The sequence below is a fragment of the Eptatretus burgeri genome, chromosome 16 (assembly GCF_056783735.1).
Source record: "Eptatretus burgeri isolate ZD-2024b chromosome 16, Ebu_testis_v1, whole genome shotgun sequence".
NCBI lineage: Eukaryota > Metazoa > Chordata > Myxini > Myxiniformes > Myxinidae > Eptatretus > Eptatretus burgeri.
The window spans coordinates 58217242-58236731 of NC_140976.1; the positions used below are offsets into that span (position 1 = coordinate 58217242).

At 43.9% G+C, this 19490-nt stretch overlaps 1 protein-coding gene across 1 annotated transcript in view; it reads right to left on the bottom strand.

Annotated features, from left to right (window-relative positions):
- TTK (TTK protein kinase) overlaps positions 1-19490 on the bottom strand; it is a 63455-nt gene that overhangs the window by 34425 nt on the left and 9540 nt on the right. The window contains exons 4-7 of the mRNA XM_085860258.1: positions 13771-13877; positions 12960-13130; positions 9489-9591; positions 2960-3071 (exon numbers count right to left, since the gene is read on the bottom strand). Coding sequence (XP_085716384.1) covers positions 2960-3071; positions 9489-9591; positions 12960-13130; positions 13771-13877 — 493 coding nt within the window. The remainder of the gene's footprint in view (positions 1-2959; positions 3072-9488; positions 9592-12959; positions 13131-13770; positions 13878-19490) is intronic.

A 19490-nucleotide genomic window follows, 5' to 3' on the forward strand; every position in this document is an offset into this window, starting at 1 on the left:
CAGGAGGGATTTTTGGCCAACTTTGAAGTCACGCGACGCGAAAACGAAAGCGAATATCGAAAATCCGGCCTAACCAAATCTAGATATTGTCCCATAGATTCATATGCCACAATCAAATTCAAGATAACTTAAGAAATGTAGGAGGAGATAGATTTTGAAAATCGTCATTTTGCAACTACATGAAGCAGTTTTCGCAAAATTCAAAGTCACGTGACGTGTACGTATTCGAAGATATCGGTATTCTTTCGAATTGACATGAAAGACAAGGTTAGCTGCTATGCAATGACACCATTCACTAACTTTTACCATGCCCAGTAGAGAATATATAGCCTCCTGAAGGTAGGGCAGTTTTTGCAAACTTTGAGGTCATGTGACACGAAAACGAAAGCGAAATTCGAAAATCCGTCCCGACCAAATTTAGATATTGTCCCGTACATTCATATGCCACAATCAAATTCAAGATCGCTTGAGAAATGGCGGAGGAGATAGAATTTGAAAATCGTCATTTTCGCAACTTCAAAGGCCTCGTGACCTTGACCTTCGGTGACCTTGACCTTCGGTGACCTTGAAAGTCATACGATCGTGTACGTCTCATGGACCTCTATTAGGATCACTAATGAACAGATCTCCCGCTTCAACTTCATTGTGAACGGACGGATCGAAGGACATCGACACCCATATTATTAGGTCATGCTCGAAGAGATGACCTAACAAGGTCAGCTGCTATGCAATGACACCATTCACTAACTTTTATCATGCCCAGTCGAGAATATATTGCCTCCTGAAGGTAGGGCAGTTTTTGCAAATTTGAAGTCACGTGACGCGAAAATGAAAGCGAAATTCGAAAATCCGTCCCGACCAAATTTAGATATTGTCTCAGAGATTTATATGCTACAATCAAATTCAAGATCGCTTGAGAAATGTAGGAGGAGATAGATTTTGGAAATCGTCATTTTCGCAACTTCAAAGGCCTCGTGACCTTGACCTTCGGTGACCTTGAACGTCATACCATCGTGTAAGTCTCATCGACCTCTATCAGGATCACTAATGACCACATCTCCCGCTTCAACTTCATTGTGAACGGACGGACGGATCGAAGGACATCGACACCCATATTATTAGGTCATGCTCGAAGAGATGACCTAAAAAGGGCTTCACAGGAGGAACCCGTCAATGTTTCAGACTCCATGGTGAGTACATGTCCATGTCAGTAGTATCAGTAGTAGGTGAGCGTGTCATTAGTAGTAGTAGTAGGTCCATGTCAGTAGTAGTAGGTGTGATGGGGAGGGTGTGGGTGATGATGGATCCTCCTTGCGTCCACGTCCACGGCCAGGAGACTTCTTTGCAGCATTCTTCAAAGTTTTCTTCGGCTTTTATTTTTTAATGTTTTTCTACGCTGAACTATTGATGTTTTTTTTTTGTTTTTTTAAGTTTTTGGCGTATTCATAACGAGTTGGACAAATGCATAATACATTAGTAACGTACACAGAACGTTTCGATAACTTATACCAACGAATGCTTAGCGTGTTGTCGGCATTCACAACGTATGCCCAACGATAGCTAGTCTAACGTATGCATAGCGTGCGGCAGCGTATCGTCGACGATCACGTGGCGTAGGCTATTCATAGGCTGCCGCTCAACGATTTAAATGGCTGCTGCACAACGATTTAAATCATAACCGCACTAGAAATCGAAATGTCAACATCACCGTCATGCCGAAGAAAAAAGAAAATAAACAAACAAAAAAAAAACATGGAGTCTGGAACACTGACGGGTTCCTCCTGTGAAGCCCATTTTTATATACCAATTCCCCTAAACGCTGCCAATACGCCATGAAACGGTAACTGTAAGTTAGGAACACGTTCAGCAAGTTCTGTGGTCGTCCGAAAGACATCAAATATGTCTACATCTGTCAATATGCGTTGGAGATACGTTACACATAGGTTCAAAGCACGTTACTCATAGGTTAGAAATAAGATTTGGGTACGCTAAACATTACCACGACGTGTTTCGACTTATGAGTAACTTACAAGTAACGTGTGTCGACGTGTGTCAATGATCGCGTAACGTGCCTACAACTTATGGCCAGCGTATGCGGAATGTGTGAATCATACGCTGGCATACGTCGAAAAATTTTGAGCATGTTAAAATTTGTCGACGAGCTCGGCATACTACGACGTATGCCAGCGTGCTTCAGCGTGCTCTTAACGTATACAAAACTTACCCATTACGTATTCGACGTATGCCAGCGTGCTTCAGCGTGCTCTTAACGTATACAAAACTTACCCATTACGTATTCGACGTGTGCCAGTGTTTTAGACAAATTTTTCATACGTCGGCATACACTGGCTAAATCGTCAAGGTGTGACAGCCCCTTAAAGGGGGAACGTGAGGTTAAAGCAGGAATCTTGGAGTTTTTTGGCCATGGTGCTGGTGATAGCTCACCGACTCTTCGTGATGGACACAGTGGGATCTTTAACGTCCACCAACTAATCTCGGAATACGGGACACCCAGTTTAACATCCATCCGAGGGACAGCACACACGTTGAGGAATCTCCCTGCATGTGAAACACCAGGATGACACTTTATAGCTGGGTCGAAATTTGAACCCAGGCTTGACAGCTTGGAGGTGAGTGTGCATACCTCTAGGCCATCCTGCATGCCCCAATCCCTTTTAAAGGTCATATTATCTCAGACCCTTGACCTTTTAACCCCCAAATCAAATCAATTCATCTTTTCATCGTAGTCCATTCTTGTATCATAGCACATTTGGTTGAAGATATCACGGCAACAAAAAATCTGCTATGCACACGATGCATGTACGGACGGATGCACGGCCAGACACACAACCCGAAGACACAATGAAGCTTCACAAACCAACAACAACAACACCGATAACGTAACCATGCTAGACACTTTGGTAAAACCCATACAGGGATAACAAAGCAAAATCTTTACCTGTGGATCAACTTCAATGCTTTCACTTCTGCACTCCAAATGTCTTGGACGGGCATGAGGAGGCACATCCTGAGCCATGTTGCTGGTATCCGAGCTGCGTTCAATTTGATTTCTGTTGAAAAATGACATTTTAAGAACTTTGATGCCTATCAACTCAAAGCTTTTCACGTCATGGTACAAATTGGCACGAGAACATGTTGTGTTGGTACGATCAGAGATCGTTTTTCACAATGGCCTGGCAATTTGGTTTGCAGTTTCTCACAAATAATACCAGTCCTTCTATTGTGCATAGGGTAAGTCTGCATGTCAATAATTTCACGTGGCATGGATACATCATCAGCCAAGGGGACCTCAAAATTGGAGAGGAATAATCTATAAAAAGCTCAAGGATCGGTTAAAGCATTCCAGAAACACAAGCAATACAACCAATTACTCAATTATCTGTTTAACCGACAAGGCACAAATTATTTTGTAAATCACGAATGCTTCAAGCAGTTCTAAAGTTAGTCATCATCATCATGTACTGCCCGAGGCAGATTGTTGGTGCTACCCAAGTAGTCCAGTAGATTTAGCCCCAGAATGGCTGAACCTGAAACAAATTGCAATAGTTTTTTATTGCGAGATCTTGTTCAGGGGGTCACTCTGAATGTCCCAATATAAAATAGGATAAAATAGAACCACCGGAAGTGCCCTAATTTGCATAAATTCAAAATGGCCACTATTGAGCAATTGGGGGGCTGATATCTCCTAAACGGTACGTTTTAGACCCCATAAATGTATTATTAGCAGATAGGAAAGTCATCAAATGTCGTCGTCATAGCAGATGTCGTCAAAATTTGTATATGACGTCATATATGTCAGAAATGACGTCATTGATGACAGCATTGATATAATTTATGTTAAATTTATGTTTTCCTCAATGTTTTTGTAGGAAGTACATGTATGACGTTTTGGAAATATCCTAGTCTGAAATATGTTCCATGTTCTATGCCTTGTACATCAACAAATTCAAATTCAAATGTATACCTCCACAGAGTCTGTCCTATACATGTCCTGGCTTATTCACATGATGAGGTTTTACTTAATCTGAATCAATATCGGTGGCAACATCCTCCTTATTCGTGCATGATGTCCCTTTGCATCCCGTGCATGATGGTGAACACTCTAAGCCATTTTTCCGACAGCTGCAACGTAGGGTGTCACAATCACCCTTGCATTGGCACCGGATTATTTTCAAGATATTCCGGTGCAGGAAGCAAGTCCATCTTGCTTGGCTGCATTCGACCATCTGACAAATGCCACCCCCAATCCGTTGGATTCAGTTCTTCTTTCCCCATCCAAACCCGGACTTGATAGTAAACCCTCTGCGAGTGATATCTTGCTGCATTGGATGTTGGAGTTAGCGTCTGTACTTGGACACTGCGAGCACTGGTAGCCACCTTTTCCGAGAACTTCCTGGCTCTCAGGTCATCCAGGCTTTCTTCCATCTTTCCACCACATAGAAAGACAAGAGCGCTCTCTCCTGCTTTATCTACGTCCACTACCCCCAACCCTTCTTGAGCCAACTTTAGAATTTGCGACTTAAACTCATGATGATTTTGGGATTTCTTCACGGGCGCTCCTTTCCATATCACAAATATCCTGGATGTTGTGACGCATCCAGCAATGGCATGGATCACTGGCAAGAGACTACACAATTCTTTCCCCAACTGCTTCTTGAGGAAAACAATGTCCCAGACTCTCCTCTTCACCTCCTTCTCCCCACACTTGCGTTCTGACCTGATGACGAGTCCTTTGCAATCATCACCGCAATAGAAACACAACAATGCAAGAAGATCTGTAACTTCTCCGATTAGTTGCGTACAAGCAGACGTTGAACACCTTACAGCCGTTTTCACAATCAAGACATCAGCATCACCATCTGCGCTTAGGGTCTTGATGCCGTTTTCACCCATCTTTTCCATCAGCAAATGTATAAAGCACCGCTTGTTCTCAGCATTTGCTAGAAAGTGTTCCTTTTTTGTAATTAGTGGCATTTTGGGGGAAAAGGAAACTCGTGGACCAACAGCTCCCTTCGTTCTCCTCTGATGGGTAACATTTTTGGTGGAAGGGCCATGGGCGTATCCGTCAAATACTACAATGGTATTTTTGTAGTGCTTTTGGACATGGGTGATGTGGTGATCACAGATTTCCTTGTAGGTGTCATCTTTCTTCCAAGGTATTCTGTAAAGGAGAGATCCTCATCTTGTACGTAGTACTCACGGATGCTCTGTGGTGCATCTCCTCTAACTGCTGTTGGTGCACAGCTCTCAAGTGCGTCGGCAAGTTGTGGCTTATTCACTTCTTGCCTAACTCCGTGGGCATCAAACAAGGACACAGGATAGCTTGAGAGTTCGTGCTTGAACAGGCCCTTCAAATCTCTGTTTGGTTCACTGGTCGCAACAAGGAGCAGGCGCTGGAACAGCAGTTGTGGATCAACTGGTACAGCAATGGTTTCATTGCCTGCAGAGACCACCTTCTGACCCATTATTTTGGCGGTGTCTGCCTTCTTAAATGAATACTCGAACATATTCTGGCCAGACATCTTCTGTAGAATAGCTGAACCAACTTATTCTTATTTATGTGGGTTTGCTGAACTGTGTGCGACGACTCCAGTTGCAATGTTCCTGAGCTTGTCTGACTGGACAAGTGGATTTCGGTCTTGAAGGAATTTTGAGATTGTGTCGGTGTCTTTGCAGTCCCGGGCTTTTCTCGACGACGACATCTCTTTGTGCTGCTCGCTGGTGCAATAATGGGTCCCTGCTAGATTTTGCATGCTCTCATTTACAGATGCACATGCAGGCACAGCGAACAACCATCGCGTCCTCTGAGTTTCCTCCATGCCACGACCACGGGTCAATCCACCAGTTGACTTCAGAGTCCGCATTAAGACTTGTTCAATTACAAGGTCAGTAGAGACCCGCCCAGAACCTGTCAGTTCTTCGAATGCCAAATTTTCCAGAGTGGAACTGATGGTGAACATCCGTGCTAGTCTTCTCCAAGTTGAGCATGTCTGTCAGGTAAACATGGCCGGACTTCGTGTAGTGCGAATGTCCTGCGGCAGCAAGGTGTGGCAACATCTTCCGCAGTGAGGACAAGTGGAGGTCAAAATCGCCTGTTCGTTCTGCCTTCAGAAACTGGAGAAGCAGCTCGACCATCGACATGTACTGTAGCCACAGTTGGCCCATCGGGAACTCAGCGATCCTTGACGTGTGTTTCTGCAGGACCTGGCTTATTCTCTTCAAGACGTCAAGACTGCATGCTTCTTTCGCTTGAATATCATCCGCAAGTAGACCATCGTATAGCTGACCTGCCTCTGAGATCTGGGTGCACATCATCTCTTTCACTCAATGTTATCATATTTGACTCTTCGTTTTCGTGGGACATGAAATCATATGCTTCACACAGAATCATTGAATTCAGAACTGCATAAATCAGTGTATGCCCCCGTATAGCCCTAGCATAGGCCTTGCCATTCAGGATGTAGTCTACTGCATTTTCGGCATAAACTAATTCAAGTGCTTCCCGAAGTCCTGAGGCATTCATGAGGTGTCCAATGGATCCAAGATAACTCATCATGAGGTGAAAACCTCCTAACTTGAGGACTACTTTCTTCAGTTCGCTAGATTTGTCCTCGTGCTGAATGATCATCCGCGCTTTCAACCACAATGGTTGATCAAATGTCAGAATAGGAATGGTACTGTGTTTCCTGTTTTCTTCAACAACAAACAGCAATGTAGAGTAGACGCAGGACATGTTGGTGGGGTCTAAGTCTATCATCGGAAGGAAGTGTACGGATGATTTACCTGGATGTTCACCCTTGCATATAGCTTGCATCGTTCCTGACCACCCTGGTCTACTGGGACAAAGGGGCAAGGAACTCTTCCAGAGAAGATTTAGGTTGGAGGTAAGATCGTTGACAATTAAATCGGGCAGTTTCTGGAAAAGTAATGACGACTTTTTCCCAAGAAACCTGTTGTAATAATGGATGGCAACCTTAGCTGCCGGGACCCCATCATCTGGATAGGCTAAGAATCATGGTACTGGCTTCTGACTTAGTACTTCTGGTGTACAAGCTACCACTATTCCCATACCATGGAATGTACCATGGCCATCTAAGGTGCGGAGGGTGTGGTCTACATTGTCGGCAATGTAGTGGCCAAAGTGACCTGATATTGGGTAGGTCGTATCACTTGACCTGGCTGCAGACTTGGAGAAGCGCAAAACTTCATCATAGGATAAGCATAAGCCATGAGCATAAAGACTGTCTATCAAAAATCTGGAACCATAAAAATGGTGCAGTTGGACTCCTAGCCCAAATGGGATGGGCGCAAGGACGGTTCGAGGCAGCTTGCATGATACAATGGCCTATTGTGGCAACCTTCAGGTCATTTGCACCTGGGAAAAGACCAGACACAATAAGCTGAAGTGATTCTGGCAAGTATTTCAAGTTAAGATCAATAGACCTAAGTTGAACTGGGTCTGGGTATGTTGATTTGGAAGTGTCCTGCGCTTTAATGTCCAATTTGATGAGTTCACCAGCAGTCTTGATAATTCGTCGCTTCTCATCAGCTCCATTGTCCATTTTAGGAGTGTCATAAAATTCCTGGAGGATCTGCGCTTTCCTGAATGTCACAATGTTCGGCCTGCCATTTATGTTCGTGATCACAACCCGCTCTCCAAAATGTTCAAATAACTTTACACGCATATACATTGGAGAGTATGGGTCTTCACATATCTTTGACATTTCATCAACAAGATCAGTGACTGTGGTTTGTTCATAGTCATTTTCCTGTAGGTCAGCGATGACCTGCAGGAATGCCTCTTGTCGTTGAATGTTTGTCCGCCTCCCTAGCTTAGTCGGTGGAATAATGCTGCTGGTGTGACTTCTGTAAAGGAGTGGTATTTGCTTCCCTGTTCTGAAGTTTACACTACAAACTATGTGGTAAATGGCATCTGCCGCGTGAAGGTCAATGCAAGATGCCAAACGTCCCCGAACGTTCTCTGCCCAAGGATCGTTTGAGGGCCTTTGGTCGCATGCTTTAAAGATAGACCTCTGGAAGTCCCACGTTCGAACAGGGTAAGAATCAGAGTTGGTGTCTGCTGACATCCCACAAAGGAAGCAGTGTTCCAATAAGTTAAACATGGGTTCAATAGAACGGCGACTTGGCGTCTCTGGCTCCTCCCGAAACTTTTGTTTTACCGAAAACTGTACAGATTTCTTGTTGCAAAAGTCTAGTCTGCATTCAGAGTGGAACTTCTGCCCCACCATCACGTTGATGGCAACTCCTCTTGATTTTGCAGCTTCCCTCACACTATGGGCACCCTTCTCTGTCAAAGTAAACGTTTGCTGGCCATCATCAAGCTGTTTCTCGCACATGGCACACTTTGTGTCATCCATGGTGTAGATGTCGCCCTGTGGATGGAAAATCAGTTTTTAGGATATTGTCAAAGCTATGCTAAATTCCACGAAAATCAGTCAAGTAGTTTACCTAATGCTATGCGCGTACATACGACGTCGAATACCCCACACAGACAATCTGAACCAAACACCATATACACAGTACACTACACAAAGCATGCAAAATGAAATCAGTCATGCCCACAGTGTAAAAATAGCCGCATAAATCTGATGTATTGTACAGATACACTCTTGATCACCTGAACAAAGTCACCTGGCCGTTGAGTCCATTTACCTTAGGTGAAATGTGCTGGTGTAGGTTACCCTGATGGGGGGGAGGGGGTTTGTTGTGTTCCATGTTGCGTTGCATAGTTTATTTGTCAATCCCGATGCATATTATATGATAAGGGAAAATAAACTCTTTTGAACTTGATTTGAATTGGTTTGACACCTATGACGTCATATACAACGCCTACGACATCATATACAAATTTTGACGACATATTTGGATTCCTTGGGGTCACTTTCCTATCTGCTAATAATACATTTATGGGGTCTAAGACGCACCGTTTAGGAGATATCAGCCCCCCCAAGTGCTCAATGGCGGCCATTTTGAATTTATGCAAATTAGGGCACTTCCGGTGGTTCTATTTTATCCTATTTTATATTGGGACATTCAGAGTGACCCCCTGAACAAGATCCAGCAATAAAAAAAAAACTATTGCAATTTGTTTCAGGTTCAGCCATTCTGGGGCTAAATCTACTGGACTATATTGACCATTTTGATTTACAGTCAGGACAAGTGATTGCATCCGAAATTTTACTTCAAATCGATTCAACTGTTCCCTACCCCCCCCAAAAAAGGAACAAAAAAAGAAAATAAAAGAACGGTCTGACGCAAAAGGCAAGTTTGCCGTTACACGGGTTGACCGCAGGGTTAGGAAGAGCCGTTTGCACTTCATCATTCAGTGCAGCCGATACAGACTTAAGGGAGATCAACTGAAAAACTCGTGCAAGGTGAAGGAACAAAGTTGTGATGGCAATGCAGTATTTCTTTCTTGAGAAGAAACACCGGTGTAAGCATTTCACCTGCCAGTGCCGAAAATGTTTGACGTTGCCTTTTCTTCCGTTTCAGCCTTCAAGGGAAGAGAAGCGTTGCGATTTACACCAGCAGCCTCGGCAAGAGTGAAACCTGAAGAACATCAAAGGTAAAGTTAGAATGATTTATTTTAAGGGGGGGGGGGGACAAGGAAGTTAGGAACGGTTTCCAAGCTTCTTTATAAAAAATAGAAAACCGATGATCGGGGAGCTTGAACATATACATATATAAATATAAATCACATGCAAGATAATGCACATTTAATACAATTACAAGGCAACAAGCAAACAAGTCGACCATAGATACATCATCAAAGTAGAGCATTTTAACCAAGGATCTCACAATTACAAGCTCACATGGGAACACAGAACATGCAAAACTGATGTTTGGGAGAACGTGCACCAACAGCATGTCAACTGGAGCCAAAAGGAACAGGATTTTTTTTTAATTTTTTTTTTAAATAAACGTGTCTTCATATGTCATTGGAAGTTCAAAATATACAATATAAAAGCAAAATAAAAACCAGGCTGAGCAGTTTACATTTTCTATCCCACTGATGGGCCGGATCTGCATCCGGACCTTCAGGAAAATCTAATCGGCTTGTTCTTGTCAACTATGTAGCCTGTCCACTAAATTTCATCTGAATCCATCCACAACTTTTTGAGATATCATGTTATACGTATATCGTTTTTGCTCCGATCTCTCAATTGTGAAGAATGACTTAAAATATTCTAGTATCCGGATCCGAATCTTCACCAAAATCGAATTGATTAATCCCCGTCACAAACCTAACTTGTCGAACAAATTTCGTCCGAATCAGTCCACAACTTTTGATATAGCCTGCTCACAGACAGACAGACAGCCAGACGGATGAAAACATAACCTCCATCCACCTTCGGTGGCAGAGGTAACCAGAATGCACTCAATGGAGGTACTCACTCGCACCATTGTTTTCTCTTCGTACAATACTGCTCCAAAGGACGCTAACCGATACCGTCATGTGGCCACGGGGTGAGTAAAGACGGTCCTGCACTAATTACACTGAACAACAAAATTTTTTTACTGGAGATGTGTAAAGTGATTTAGACTAATTTGGGTACGCTGATTTCAAAAATCATAACCGTTTTGCTGTATCACGTCAGGATTTTCAGTAACAGAAATATTCCCATTGCCTAGAAGTCAGGATTTCAATGAAATTTACAAAAATTCATTTATTCATTTATTTCATCATGAATGCTTCAAAATTATAGAAATTACAGAAAAACTCCACTAGAATGTAATTAAAAATGCTTTAGGCATTTGGCTTTGCGTTTGTGCTGCTCTGTGTCAGTTTCACGATGCAGGAACCAGCAGAAATCGCCCATCATGTTCGGGTTGTGCCGCCCTTGGTAACGCGTCTCCATGAGTGAAATCTCTTGGTGGAATCGCTCGCCGTGCTCGTCCGAGACTGCTCCCAAGTTGTCAGGGAAGAAGTTCAGGTGCTGGTGTAGGAAATGGATTTTCAGGGACATCCTGGAGCCAAGTTTCCTGAAGGACTCCAGCAGCTGCTGCACTATTTCTTCATAGTTGTCCGTGCGCTCGTTCCCCAAGAAGTTGTCCGTCACAGCTTTGAAGCTCCTCCACGCTGCCAGCTCTTTGGGGTTTAGAGTTGTCGGAAAAGTTTCGTCCTTCATAATCTGTCGGATTTGCGGTCCAACAAAGACACCAGCCTTGATCTTGGCCTCCGACAAGGTGTTGCCAAACTTTTCCTTGAGGTATAAAAACCCACGCCCATTCAGATCCATTGCCCGTACAAAACTTTTCATCAAGCCGAGCTTTATGTGGAGTGGTGGAAGGAAAACCTTGGCTGGGTCGACAAGGGCGACATGCTTCACGTTGTGTCGACCAGGTACATGCTCTTTTCGCTCTTCCCAATCTTTCTTCGTCCAGTGATTCTTGTCGTCTCTGCTATCCCAGAGACAAAGGAAGCACATGTATTTCGTGTAGCCTGACTGCAGCCCTAACAACAGCGCCACCACTTTCAAGTCTCCGCAGATGTGCCAGTTGAAGTCATTGTACTTGATGGAATCAAGCAGCTGCCGCATAGTCTCATAGGTCTCTGTCATGCCGAACGCGTGAGCCAGTGGGACTGATGGTTTCTCGTTGCCATTGTGGAGCAAAACAGCCTTCAAGCTGTTCTTCCCCGAGTCGATGAAGAGGCGCCAGTCTGCAGGATCGTGATCACACCCAAGTTCTTTCAACAGACCGTTGATTTCACTGCAGAATGTCATCGTGTCTTCCATCTCAAAGAACTCAGCCATGTCTCTGTGACGTGCTCTGAACAAGGATATCTTGGTGTTAGGTTCAAGTAGATTCCACTGCTGCAGCCTTGATCCAAGCAGCTCTGCCTTCGCCTTTGACAGCGAGAGATCTCTTACAAGATCATTTAAGTCTCCCTGGTTCAGAAGGTGTGATTCTTGAGTGTCGGGTTCAAAAGGTTCATCATCACCATCCTCTTCACCACTGCTTACAGCTATGTTCTGATCAGCTGGAGGTGTTGGAACGGGGTTCTCGTCATCATGAGGCACAGGTTTACGAGCAGAGACGCAGTCAGCGTACTTGATGTGACCTTTATTCTTCTTGTTGAAGCCGGCGATGCTTGTGCAGCAGAAATAACAATCATCATGACGATTCTGCGGCTCACGCCATATCATGGGCACCGCAAATGGCATGCTCGCGCGCTTGCCCACCAACCACTGAGTCAAGGTTGTGTGACAGCTTGTGCAGCAGATGTGTGGTGCCCAGCTCTGTTCTTGGTCCCCCACCTTACACCCGAAGTAGTGAAAGTAGGCGGCCTTCATTTTCACTGCTGTAGATATACTTCGCTGTTGATCTTTTTTGGTATACCGACCACAGACATAACAGAAGTTGTCAGGATGATTGGTACAGGAACGCCTACTCATCTTTATCTGAAAGAAATAAATATAACACAAGTTAACACCAATTGTACGAAATAGACATGTTAAAGACATATGTAAATTTCATTGAAATCCTGACTTCTAGGCAATGGGAATATTTCTGTTCCTGAAAATCCTGACGTGATACAGCAAAACGGTTATGATTTTTGAAATCAGCGTACCCAAATTAGTCTTAATCACTTTACACATCTCCAGTAAAAAAAAAATTTTGAAATTTGTTGTTCAGTGTTATCATTTTGTGTTTCTCCTTGTGAGCTCAAAGTTGAACTTGTCTCTTCGACAATCGCAATAGAAAGCTCTGTGCCAAGTTTGCCAATTCTAGCTGCCCTTGTTGTCGAGTTATTTTGTTGACAAATGGACAAACACGGACGGGATCATCGCAATACTCATGCACCCAGCCTATGGCCCATAGCATGGGAAATAAAGGACAAGCACGGATTACTTGGCAATATCACTATCTCCAAGAAGCAAAAATATATCCACTTGACCCCTTTGTGCAATCACCTCGGACAAGGTTTTCCTTGTTCTCCTCTTGTAGTTTTTGGGTAGCCTCAGACAAAGTCTGCAGCGCACTCCGCAGCAATTGACATGGGACCGCGCCCACCTCCAGTCCACGTAGTAGAAGCGATCGCGAGACTTCGCTGCGGCTTCTCATGGATGCAGACATGGGGCAGTCTGGAAATGGGTATTGTACAATCATGTGACATGAGACACCCGGTTAATAAAGTCAAGGAAGATTGAATAACAAAACAGAGAGATTAAGCAGGATGGAATAACATGAGATAGAAAGAAAACCTAATCTTGCTCGTGAAGGTAAGTCGCGATCTGCATCGGCGGACAGGTAGGACGATGGGTGGACTCAAAAGGACGCTGATTGAGGTGTGCTATAACCGCTGAGGGAAGCAAGAAGCGAATGTTTCGGGCGTTAACCCTTCTTTCAAGCAAAATAGAGAGCCTGGATTTCGGGGTGAGGGTTGACATATGGTGGGAGTATGTGTATCCGAGATGTGTGCTTCTGAGTGGGGTCGGGATCATGGAGCATGCGGGGACAAATGAGAACCGATTCTGACAGGGAGGGTCAGGGATCAGAGGTTAAAATTACATCCCACAGATGGGTGGAACGTGGAATGAAAATCCTTGGAAACTTTGGCAGGCTTTAAACACTGGGTGATTAAGTTGACGCAAATGCAAATCCTAGTCTCGGGATAACTTACATCGCCGCCACAAAGACGTACATGTGCAAGTTGATGGAATGAAGCAAATAATTCGACTTTGCATGCCGTGTGAGTGCAAACACAAGGGGTGAAACGGTTACCTTTTGACAATGCAAACTGAGCGGCAGCCACGTGCACAAAAGCAAACTGTTTGAAAGTCTCACAGGCCGAAGAAAAGAGGACACTTGCTTGTGCCGGGTCATGAAATCTGATAGTGACCAGAAATCAACAAAAATTAAAAACCGAAGATCAACAAAGACATTACAATGTGTTTCTTTAAAAATAGGATGAAAATTAGAATATATATATATATATATATATATATATATATATATATATATATATATATATATATATATATATATATATATTTCATGACCATGAAAGGCAACTAAAACTAGAACAGCACTCGGTAGAGTGCATACCGACACCAGGCTGAACAGTTTACATTTTGAATTCCACTGATAGGTCAGATCTGGATCTGGATGTGAACCCAAGTCTAACCAGCTTGTTAATGCCACCTACCCAACTCATCCACCTAATTTTGTCACAACTCGTCCACAACTTTTTGAAATATCATGCTGTTAGTTTTTGGTCTTTTAAAGTCATTTTTGGCCCCATCTCAATGGTGAAGAATCACTTTTAAAAACATTCTCGTATCCGGATCACGATTCGGATCTACACCAAAATCTAATAGATTCGTCCTTGTCACACACCCAAACTGTCCATCAAATTTCGTCCAAATTCGTCCACAACTTTTTGAGATATCGTCCTCACAGACAAACAGGACAGGGGTGAAAACTTCTGTACACCTTCGCTGGCAAAGGTAAAGATTTCCAGTTTCAATAATGATTCACGTGCCATGCTCGAAACAGAGCGTCGGTTCTGCAGAAGTGGTTTCTTGGCTAGGGTTACAATCCCGGATGAGTCGCCACTCCGACACAGGAAGTCAGAGCAGGAACATGTCATTTGTTCAGCGTGCTGGTGATTGCTCCCTTACTCTTCGCAGAGGACATGGTGGTATATTAAACATCTACCAACTAATGGCGGCAGATGGGACGTCCAGTTGTACTCTGGAAGTAATACTCTCGGTGTGTATAGGAACATACTACTCAGCTATGATGGCCAGTTCCAACTTACATTTTTACTTTTCGGTGAAAGTGAGGAATTATCATAAGTGGGTGAAAATTCCTGCGCCACTAGACAACATTCAGTTTTCAAGTTATTTAATCACAAGCAAAATAAATATAATTGCTCTCCCACCTGTTTGCCACTTCTGTCGGGAGAGGGTGTTGCAAGTAGTAACTAGAAGGACACTCGGAAGAGAGCATACCTCCGCCATGCAATGCCTGATCCACGAGAACATATTGGGCCCAATATATTTTTGAAATATTATGCTATTTATCGTTTTTGAGACCCATCTCTCGATGGTGAAGAATCACTTTAAAAAAAATAAATAATTATTGCATCCAAATCTTCACCAACATTGAAATCAATTAGTCCTTGCCACACACACCACATGCCCACCAAGTTTTATCCGAATCGTCCACAACTTTGAGATACCGTGTTATATATCAGTTTAGCACCATCTCTCAATGGTGAAGAATCACTTTTAAAATGATCAGATCCGGATCCGGACCTGCACCAAAATCTAATCAGTTTGTCCATGTCACACACCGAACCTGCCCACAAAATTCCATCCGGATCCGTTCACAACTTCTTGAGATATCCTGTACACAAACAAACAAACAAACAGACAGACAGAAATGGGTGAAAACATAACCTCCTTCACCTTCGGCGGCGGAGGTCATAATAATAATATCAGCTATTTAGTAAGTGCCTTTCAGAGTGAGTTGGCCGAAGAGGTGCTTTAAAGGAAAATAAAGTGAAGATGACTTCGGCTTTCTGGTTGCATTCTGGTTTCCTGGTCGTGGTTGATTCCCTTGGTCCTCTGAGCGAACTGCTTCCAAAAAGCTATAATATGTAATCGTTTTGTATTTGTCTGTGTTACTGTTTGTGTCGATTGCTCTTCATGTATTTTTTTTCATGCTCATTTTACTTATTTTGATCTTGTGCCATCAGGCTCAGAAAATGTTGGGCCTACCCGTCAATACCCAACCTGACACTGACCATGTCTCGCCATGTACGATGACAAACTCCCACACTTCATCTTCACAACCGGGTTCCCCTATGCCTGCTCGACGTCCCCCAATTATGCGTCCCTCCATCTCACGTCCCTCCCTTCTGTGCTTTATTCACACACTACCCCATTCGTGGCTCCACAGCATCCTCCACCCATCCCTACTTCACCAGTACCCACACCGCCCCTCACCCCCGGCCTTCAAAGATAGCTGACTGGGCATCCTTCATCATGCAATATCTTTGCTTAGTCAATCTCAGCTTTTGACAACCTATAAGACCTTCATTCGGAACTTGATGGAATACTGCTCTTCTATCTGGGCTGGAGTCCTTCACACCATACTACTATTGATGCCATAGAAAGCAAGGCCCTCAAAATCATTGGGATCTCCCACAACGAAGCAAAGTGTCTACTCTACAGCAGAGTGGTGGTCATAGTTATAGTGAGAGTGAAATATCAAGATCTCCCCTTGATCTCACTCTCACCTCTACTCAGCAATTGGTGTTTCCACCTTTCCATTTGTTACCTCCACCAGCGAAGGTGAAGAAGGCTATGCTTTCACCCCCCCCCCCCCCGCTGTCTGTTTGTTTGTCTATCTGTATGTAAGATATCTCAAAAAGTTGTGGACGGATCTGGATGAAATTTGGTGGGCAGGTTGGGTGTGCGACACAAATTAACCGATTAGATTTTGCTGAAGATCCAGATCCGGATCCGACGACTCGAATTTTTTAAGTGATTCTTCACCATTGAGGGATGGAGCCAAAAATGATATGTAGCACCATACCCTGTGCAGAGCGTTGGTGCTGCCTCAGCAGTCTCCTTGGCTACTGGGCACAATCCTGGACGGGTCGCCACTCCGACACAGGATACCAACAAGCTGGCACTCCTTTTTGCCAACCTCAGAAGGATGACAGGCTGAGTCATCTCCACCTGGTATTAATTCAACAGACGAGTGGGATTTGAACTCAGGATCCCAAGACCACCACCCTAACCATTAAGCCAACACCAGGCATATATATAGCTCGATATCTCAAAAAGTTGTGGACGTATTTGGACAAAACTTAGACACGTTGGGTGTGTGACAAGGAAGAAATTATTCAATTTTGGTGAAGATCCGAATCAGGATCTGGATACGAGAATTGTTTTGAAGTGATTCTTCACCATTGAGAGATAGGGCGAAACTAATATATAGCACGATGTTATGATGATATGCTAGGTGGTCATATTTTGGACCATTAGCTGTGTGTTAATCAGCTGTCGGGATTCTAACCTTGCTTGTAATTGTGTATTATTCAAACCTTGCTTTAAAATGTTGCTTTAAATGTATCATGCTGTTTTCACTATGTCTTTGATAACCCTTTATGGCTCTGCAGCTGCACAACAGCATGTCCTTGGGAAAACTGTGTATGCTGATATCCCACACATTCCTGTTCTTAGTCATCACCAGAGTTTCGCCTTTGCTATCAGCAGGTGCCAGTGTAGGGGTGTAGGAGTCTTAGAAAGTTATTAGTTTGCAAGATGAACTGTTGGGTTGCGAATCTGAGGATTGACTGATCCAACTTCCCTGAGGGCCCCTAGGGAGGGGGGAAAGAAGCCCACTGCCGCATTTATTTCTTTATTTCTTTATTGCTTAAGCACACACTTGTAGTCCACACCCGTTTCTGCTTTTGTGTGATTATATATACAACTGTTTTGAAGTAAGAATCTCAATGTGGTCCGGGGGGCACCTGACTGAAGGGCCTTTGGGCTGCATTCCGCATGCGTAGTGCCATCTTCTGAAATAAATCGTATCATTCGAGAACCCTCATTCGACTCTGTCATTACTCGGCCGAGTGACGAATCATAACAATTGGCGACGAGGATGGGATACGACTGATGCTGGCGGTGTGGACGGCGGGACTCCACTTGGTGTACAGCGATCACAAGGGTTCAGCTAAAGGTACGTGGAAATTGCACGTATAGGGCACCTAAGACAGGGAGCCCTAGTTAGGTGAAAACTGTACACTTGGTGGGCAGTGCCCCGCTGGACGCAGCTCCAGGATCTGCTCGGATCAAGAACTGTAACGGTAAAACATATGAGGTGATTCGAATGCGGTTTGTTTGAAGGGCACAAAGAGGGCTGGCAGGCCGTATGTTAGAACCGGTAAGGGTCGAGGATAAAGGTATCCGTGTGAAATAAGGAGGAAACAGGTTGGAATCCTGTACCAAGAGAGGAAGGTTAGAGGCCTTCATTGGGTTTGAGGCTATTAGGCGGCGGGTCGAAAGGGATCTCAATCCCGGTGTAAAAGGAGAAACGATTTACAGCTATTAGGCGGCTGATTGAAAGGGATCTCGGTCCCGACGTAAAAAGGAGAAACGATTTACAGCTATTGGGCGGTTGGTAAGATAAGAACAAAAGAATCGGGAATAACTCTGCAAAGAACATAGAGTTACCCAAAGGAACAACACTTAAAGTTATCAGTGAAAGTGGAAAACACTGGAGAGCGTTTGCAGCGTGGCTATGAGTCACAAAGTGAGACAGGACGTAAGCGATTTGATTCAGAGGGAATCTTGAACCAACGGGAAAAGAACACAAGGTTAATGAGCCAGGAGAAGGGCTGTTTGTAGAAGTTACCTGTTTGGATGTATTTGTGAATACAATGTGGTGGGGAAGGTTGAGTTTTGTGTTAGTCGTAAGGTGAGTGTTCCAACCTGGAACTTGTATGTGTGGAACAACTTGTATGTTTGTATGGAGATAATGATGGGTCGTCATCGTCAATGTGAAGACTTTGGACGAGGTGAATTGCGCACACCAAATCTGGAGGAAGGACCATGATGACCGATTCTGCACGTGTTGTTAATTCAGTGATGGGAAAATGTCATTGAGAGTGTGTGTGTGTGTGTGTGTGTGTGTGAGTGTGTTTGTGTGTGTGAGTGTGTGTGTGTGTGCGTGTGTGTGTGTGTGTGTGTGTGTGTGAACTGGATGGGGAATTGAATAATTAAAACCACTTCAGCAGACAGTTTGTCAAATGGGATGTCAAATGGACCAACGTTCGGGTTTTCTCATGGTCCGATAAACTCTGTATGCTGTTTTGGCTTTGAACACTGTACGTGATAAATGGATGGTCTCCACGGAGACATCATTTTGATTTTAAATTCAAATTCAGTTCTGTTTCCACTTTGCATGTTTCGTAAGGCTGATCGACGTTACGGGTTCGTTTTAACGTCAGTTTCAATTCTGGTTTCATTGTTGGGGTCATTAAGCATGTTTTATACTTGATTTTCGTAAATCTGGAAAAAAACTTATTTTATGGGGTTTTGCGAGTCACGTGACGTGCCATAGGATTTAACAGGCGCGCCGAAAGCACGAAATCGTCCCGTCGAAGGACAGCTTATCGTGACGGTTCTGAAATGGATTAGCACATTTTACAAGATGGGGACGCCCTTCTTAGGATTCTGTAAAAATTCCGATTTAAAACGAACGTATTTGAGATGTCGTCAAATATTTGTTCCGTGAGTTTGATCGTAAAAACCAACACGCTGATAAGACGTATTGCTCATGTGAGTGCGTGATGACGTAATCACGCATGGGCCCAGCGCGCTTTGTCAAACTTGAAAGTGCAATTAACACCCTGCTGTGAACGTGCCTGCTTGTCGGAGCAATGTACAAGAATTTCTCGAGGCGGCTGATTTTGAATATGG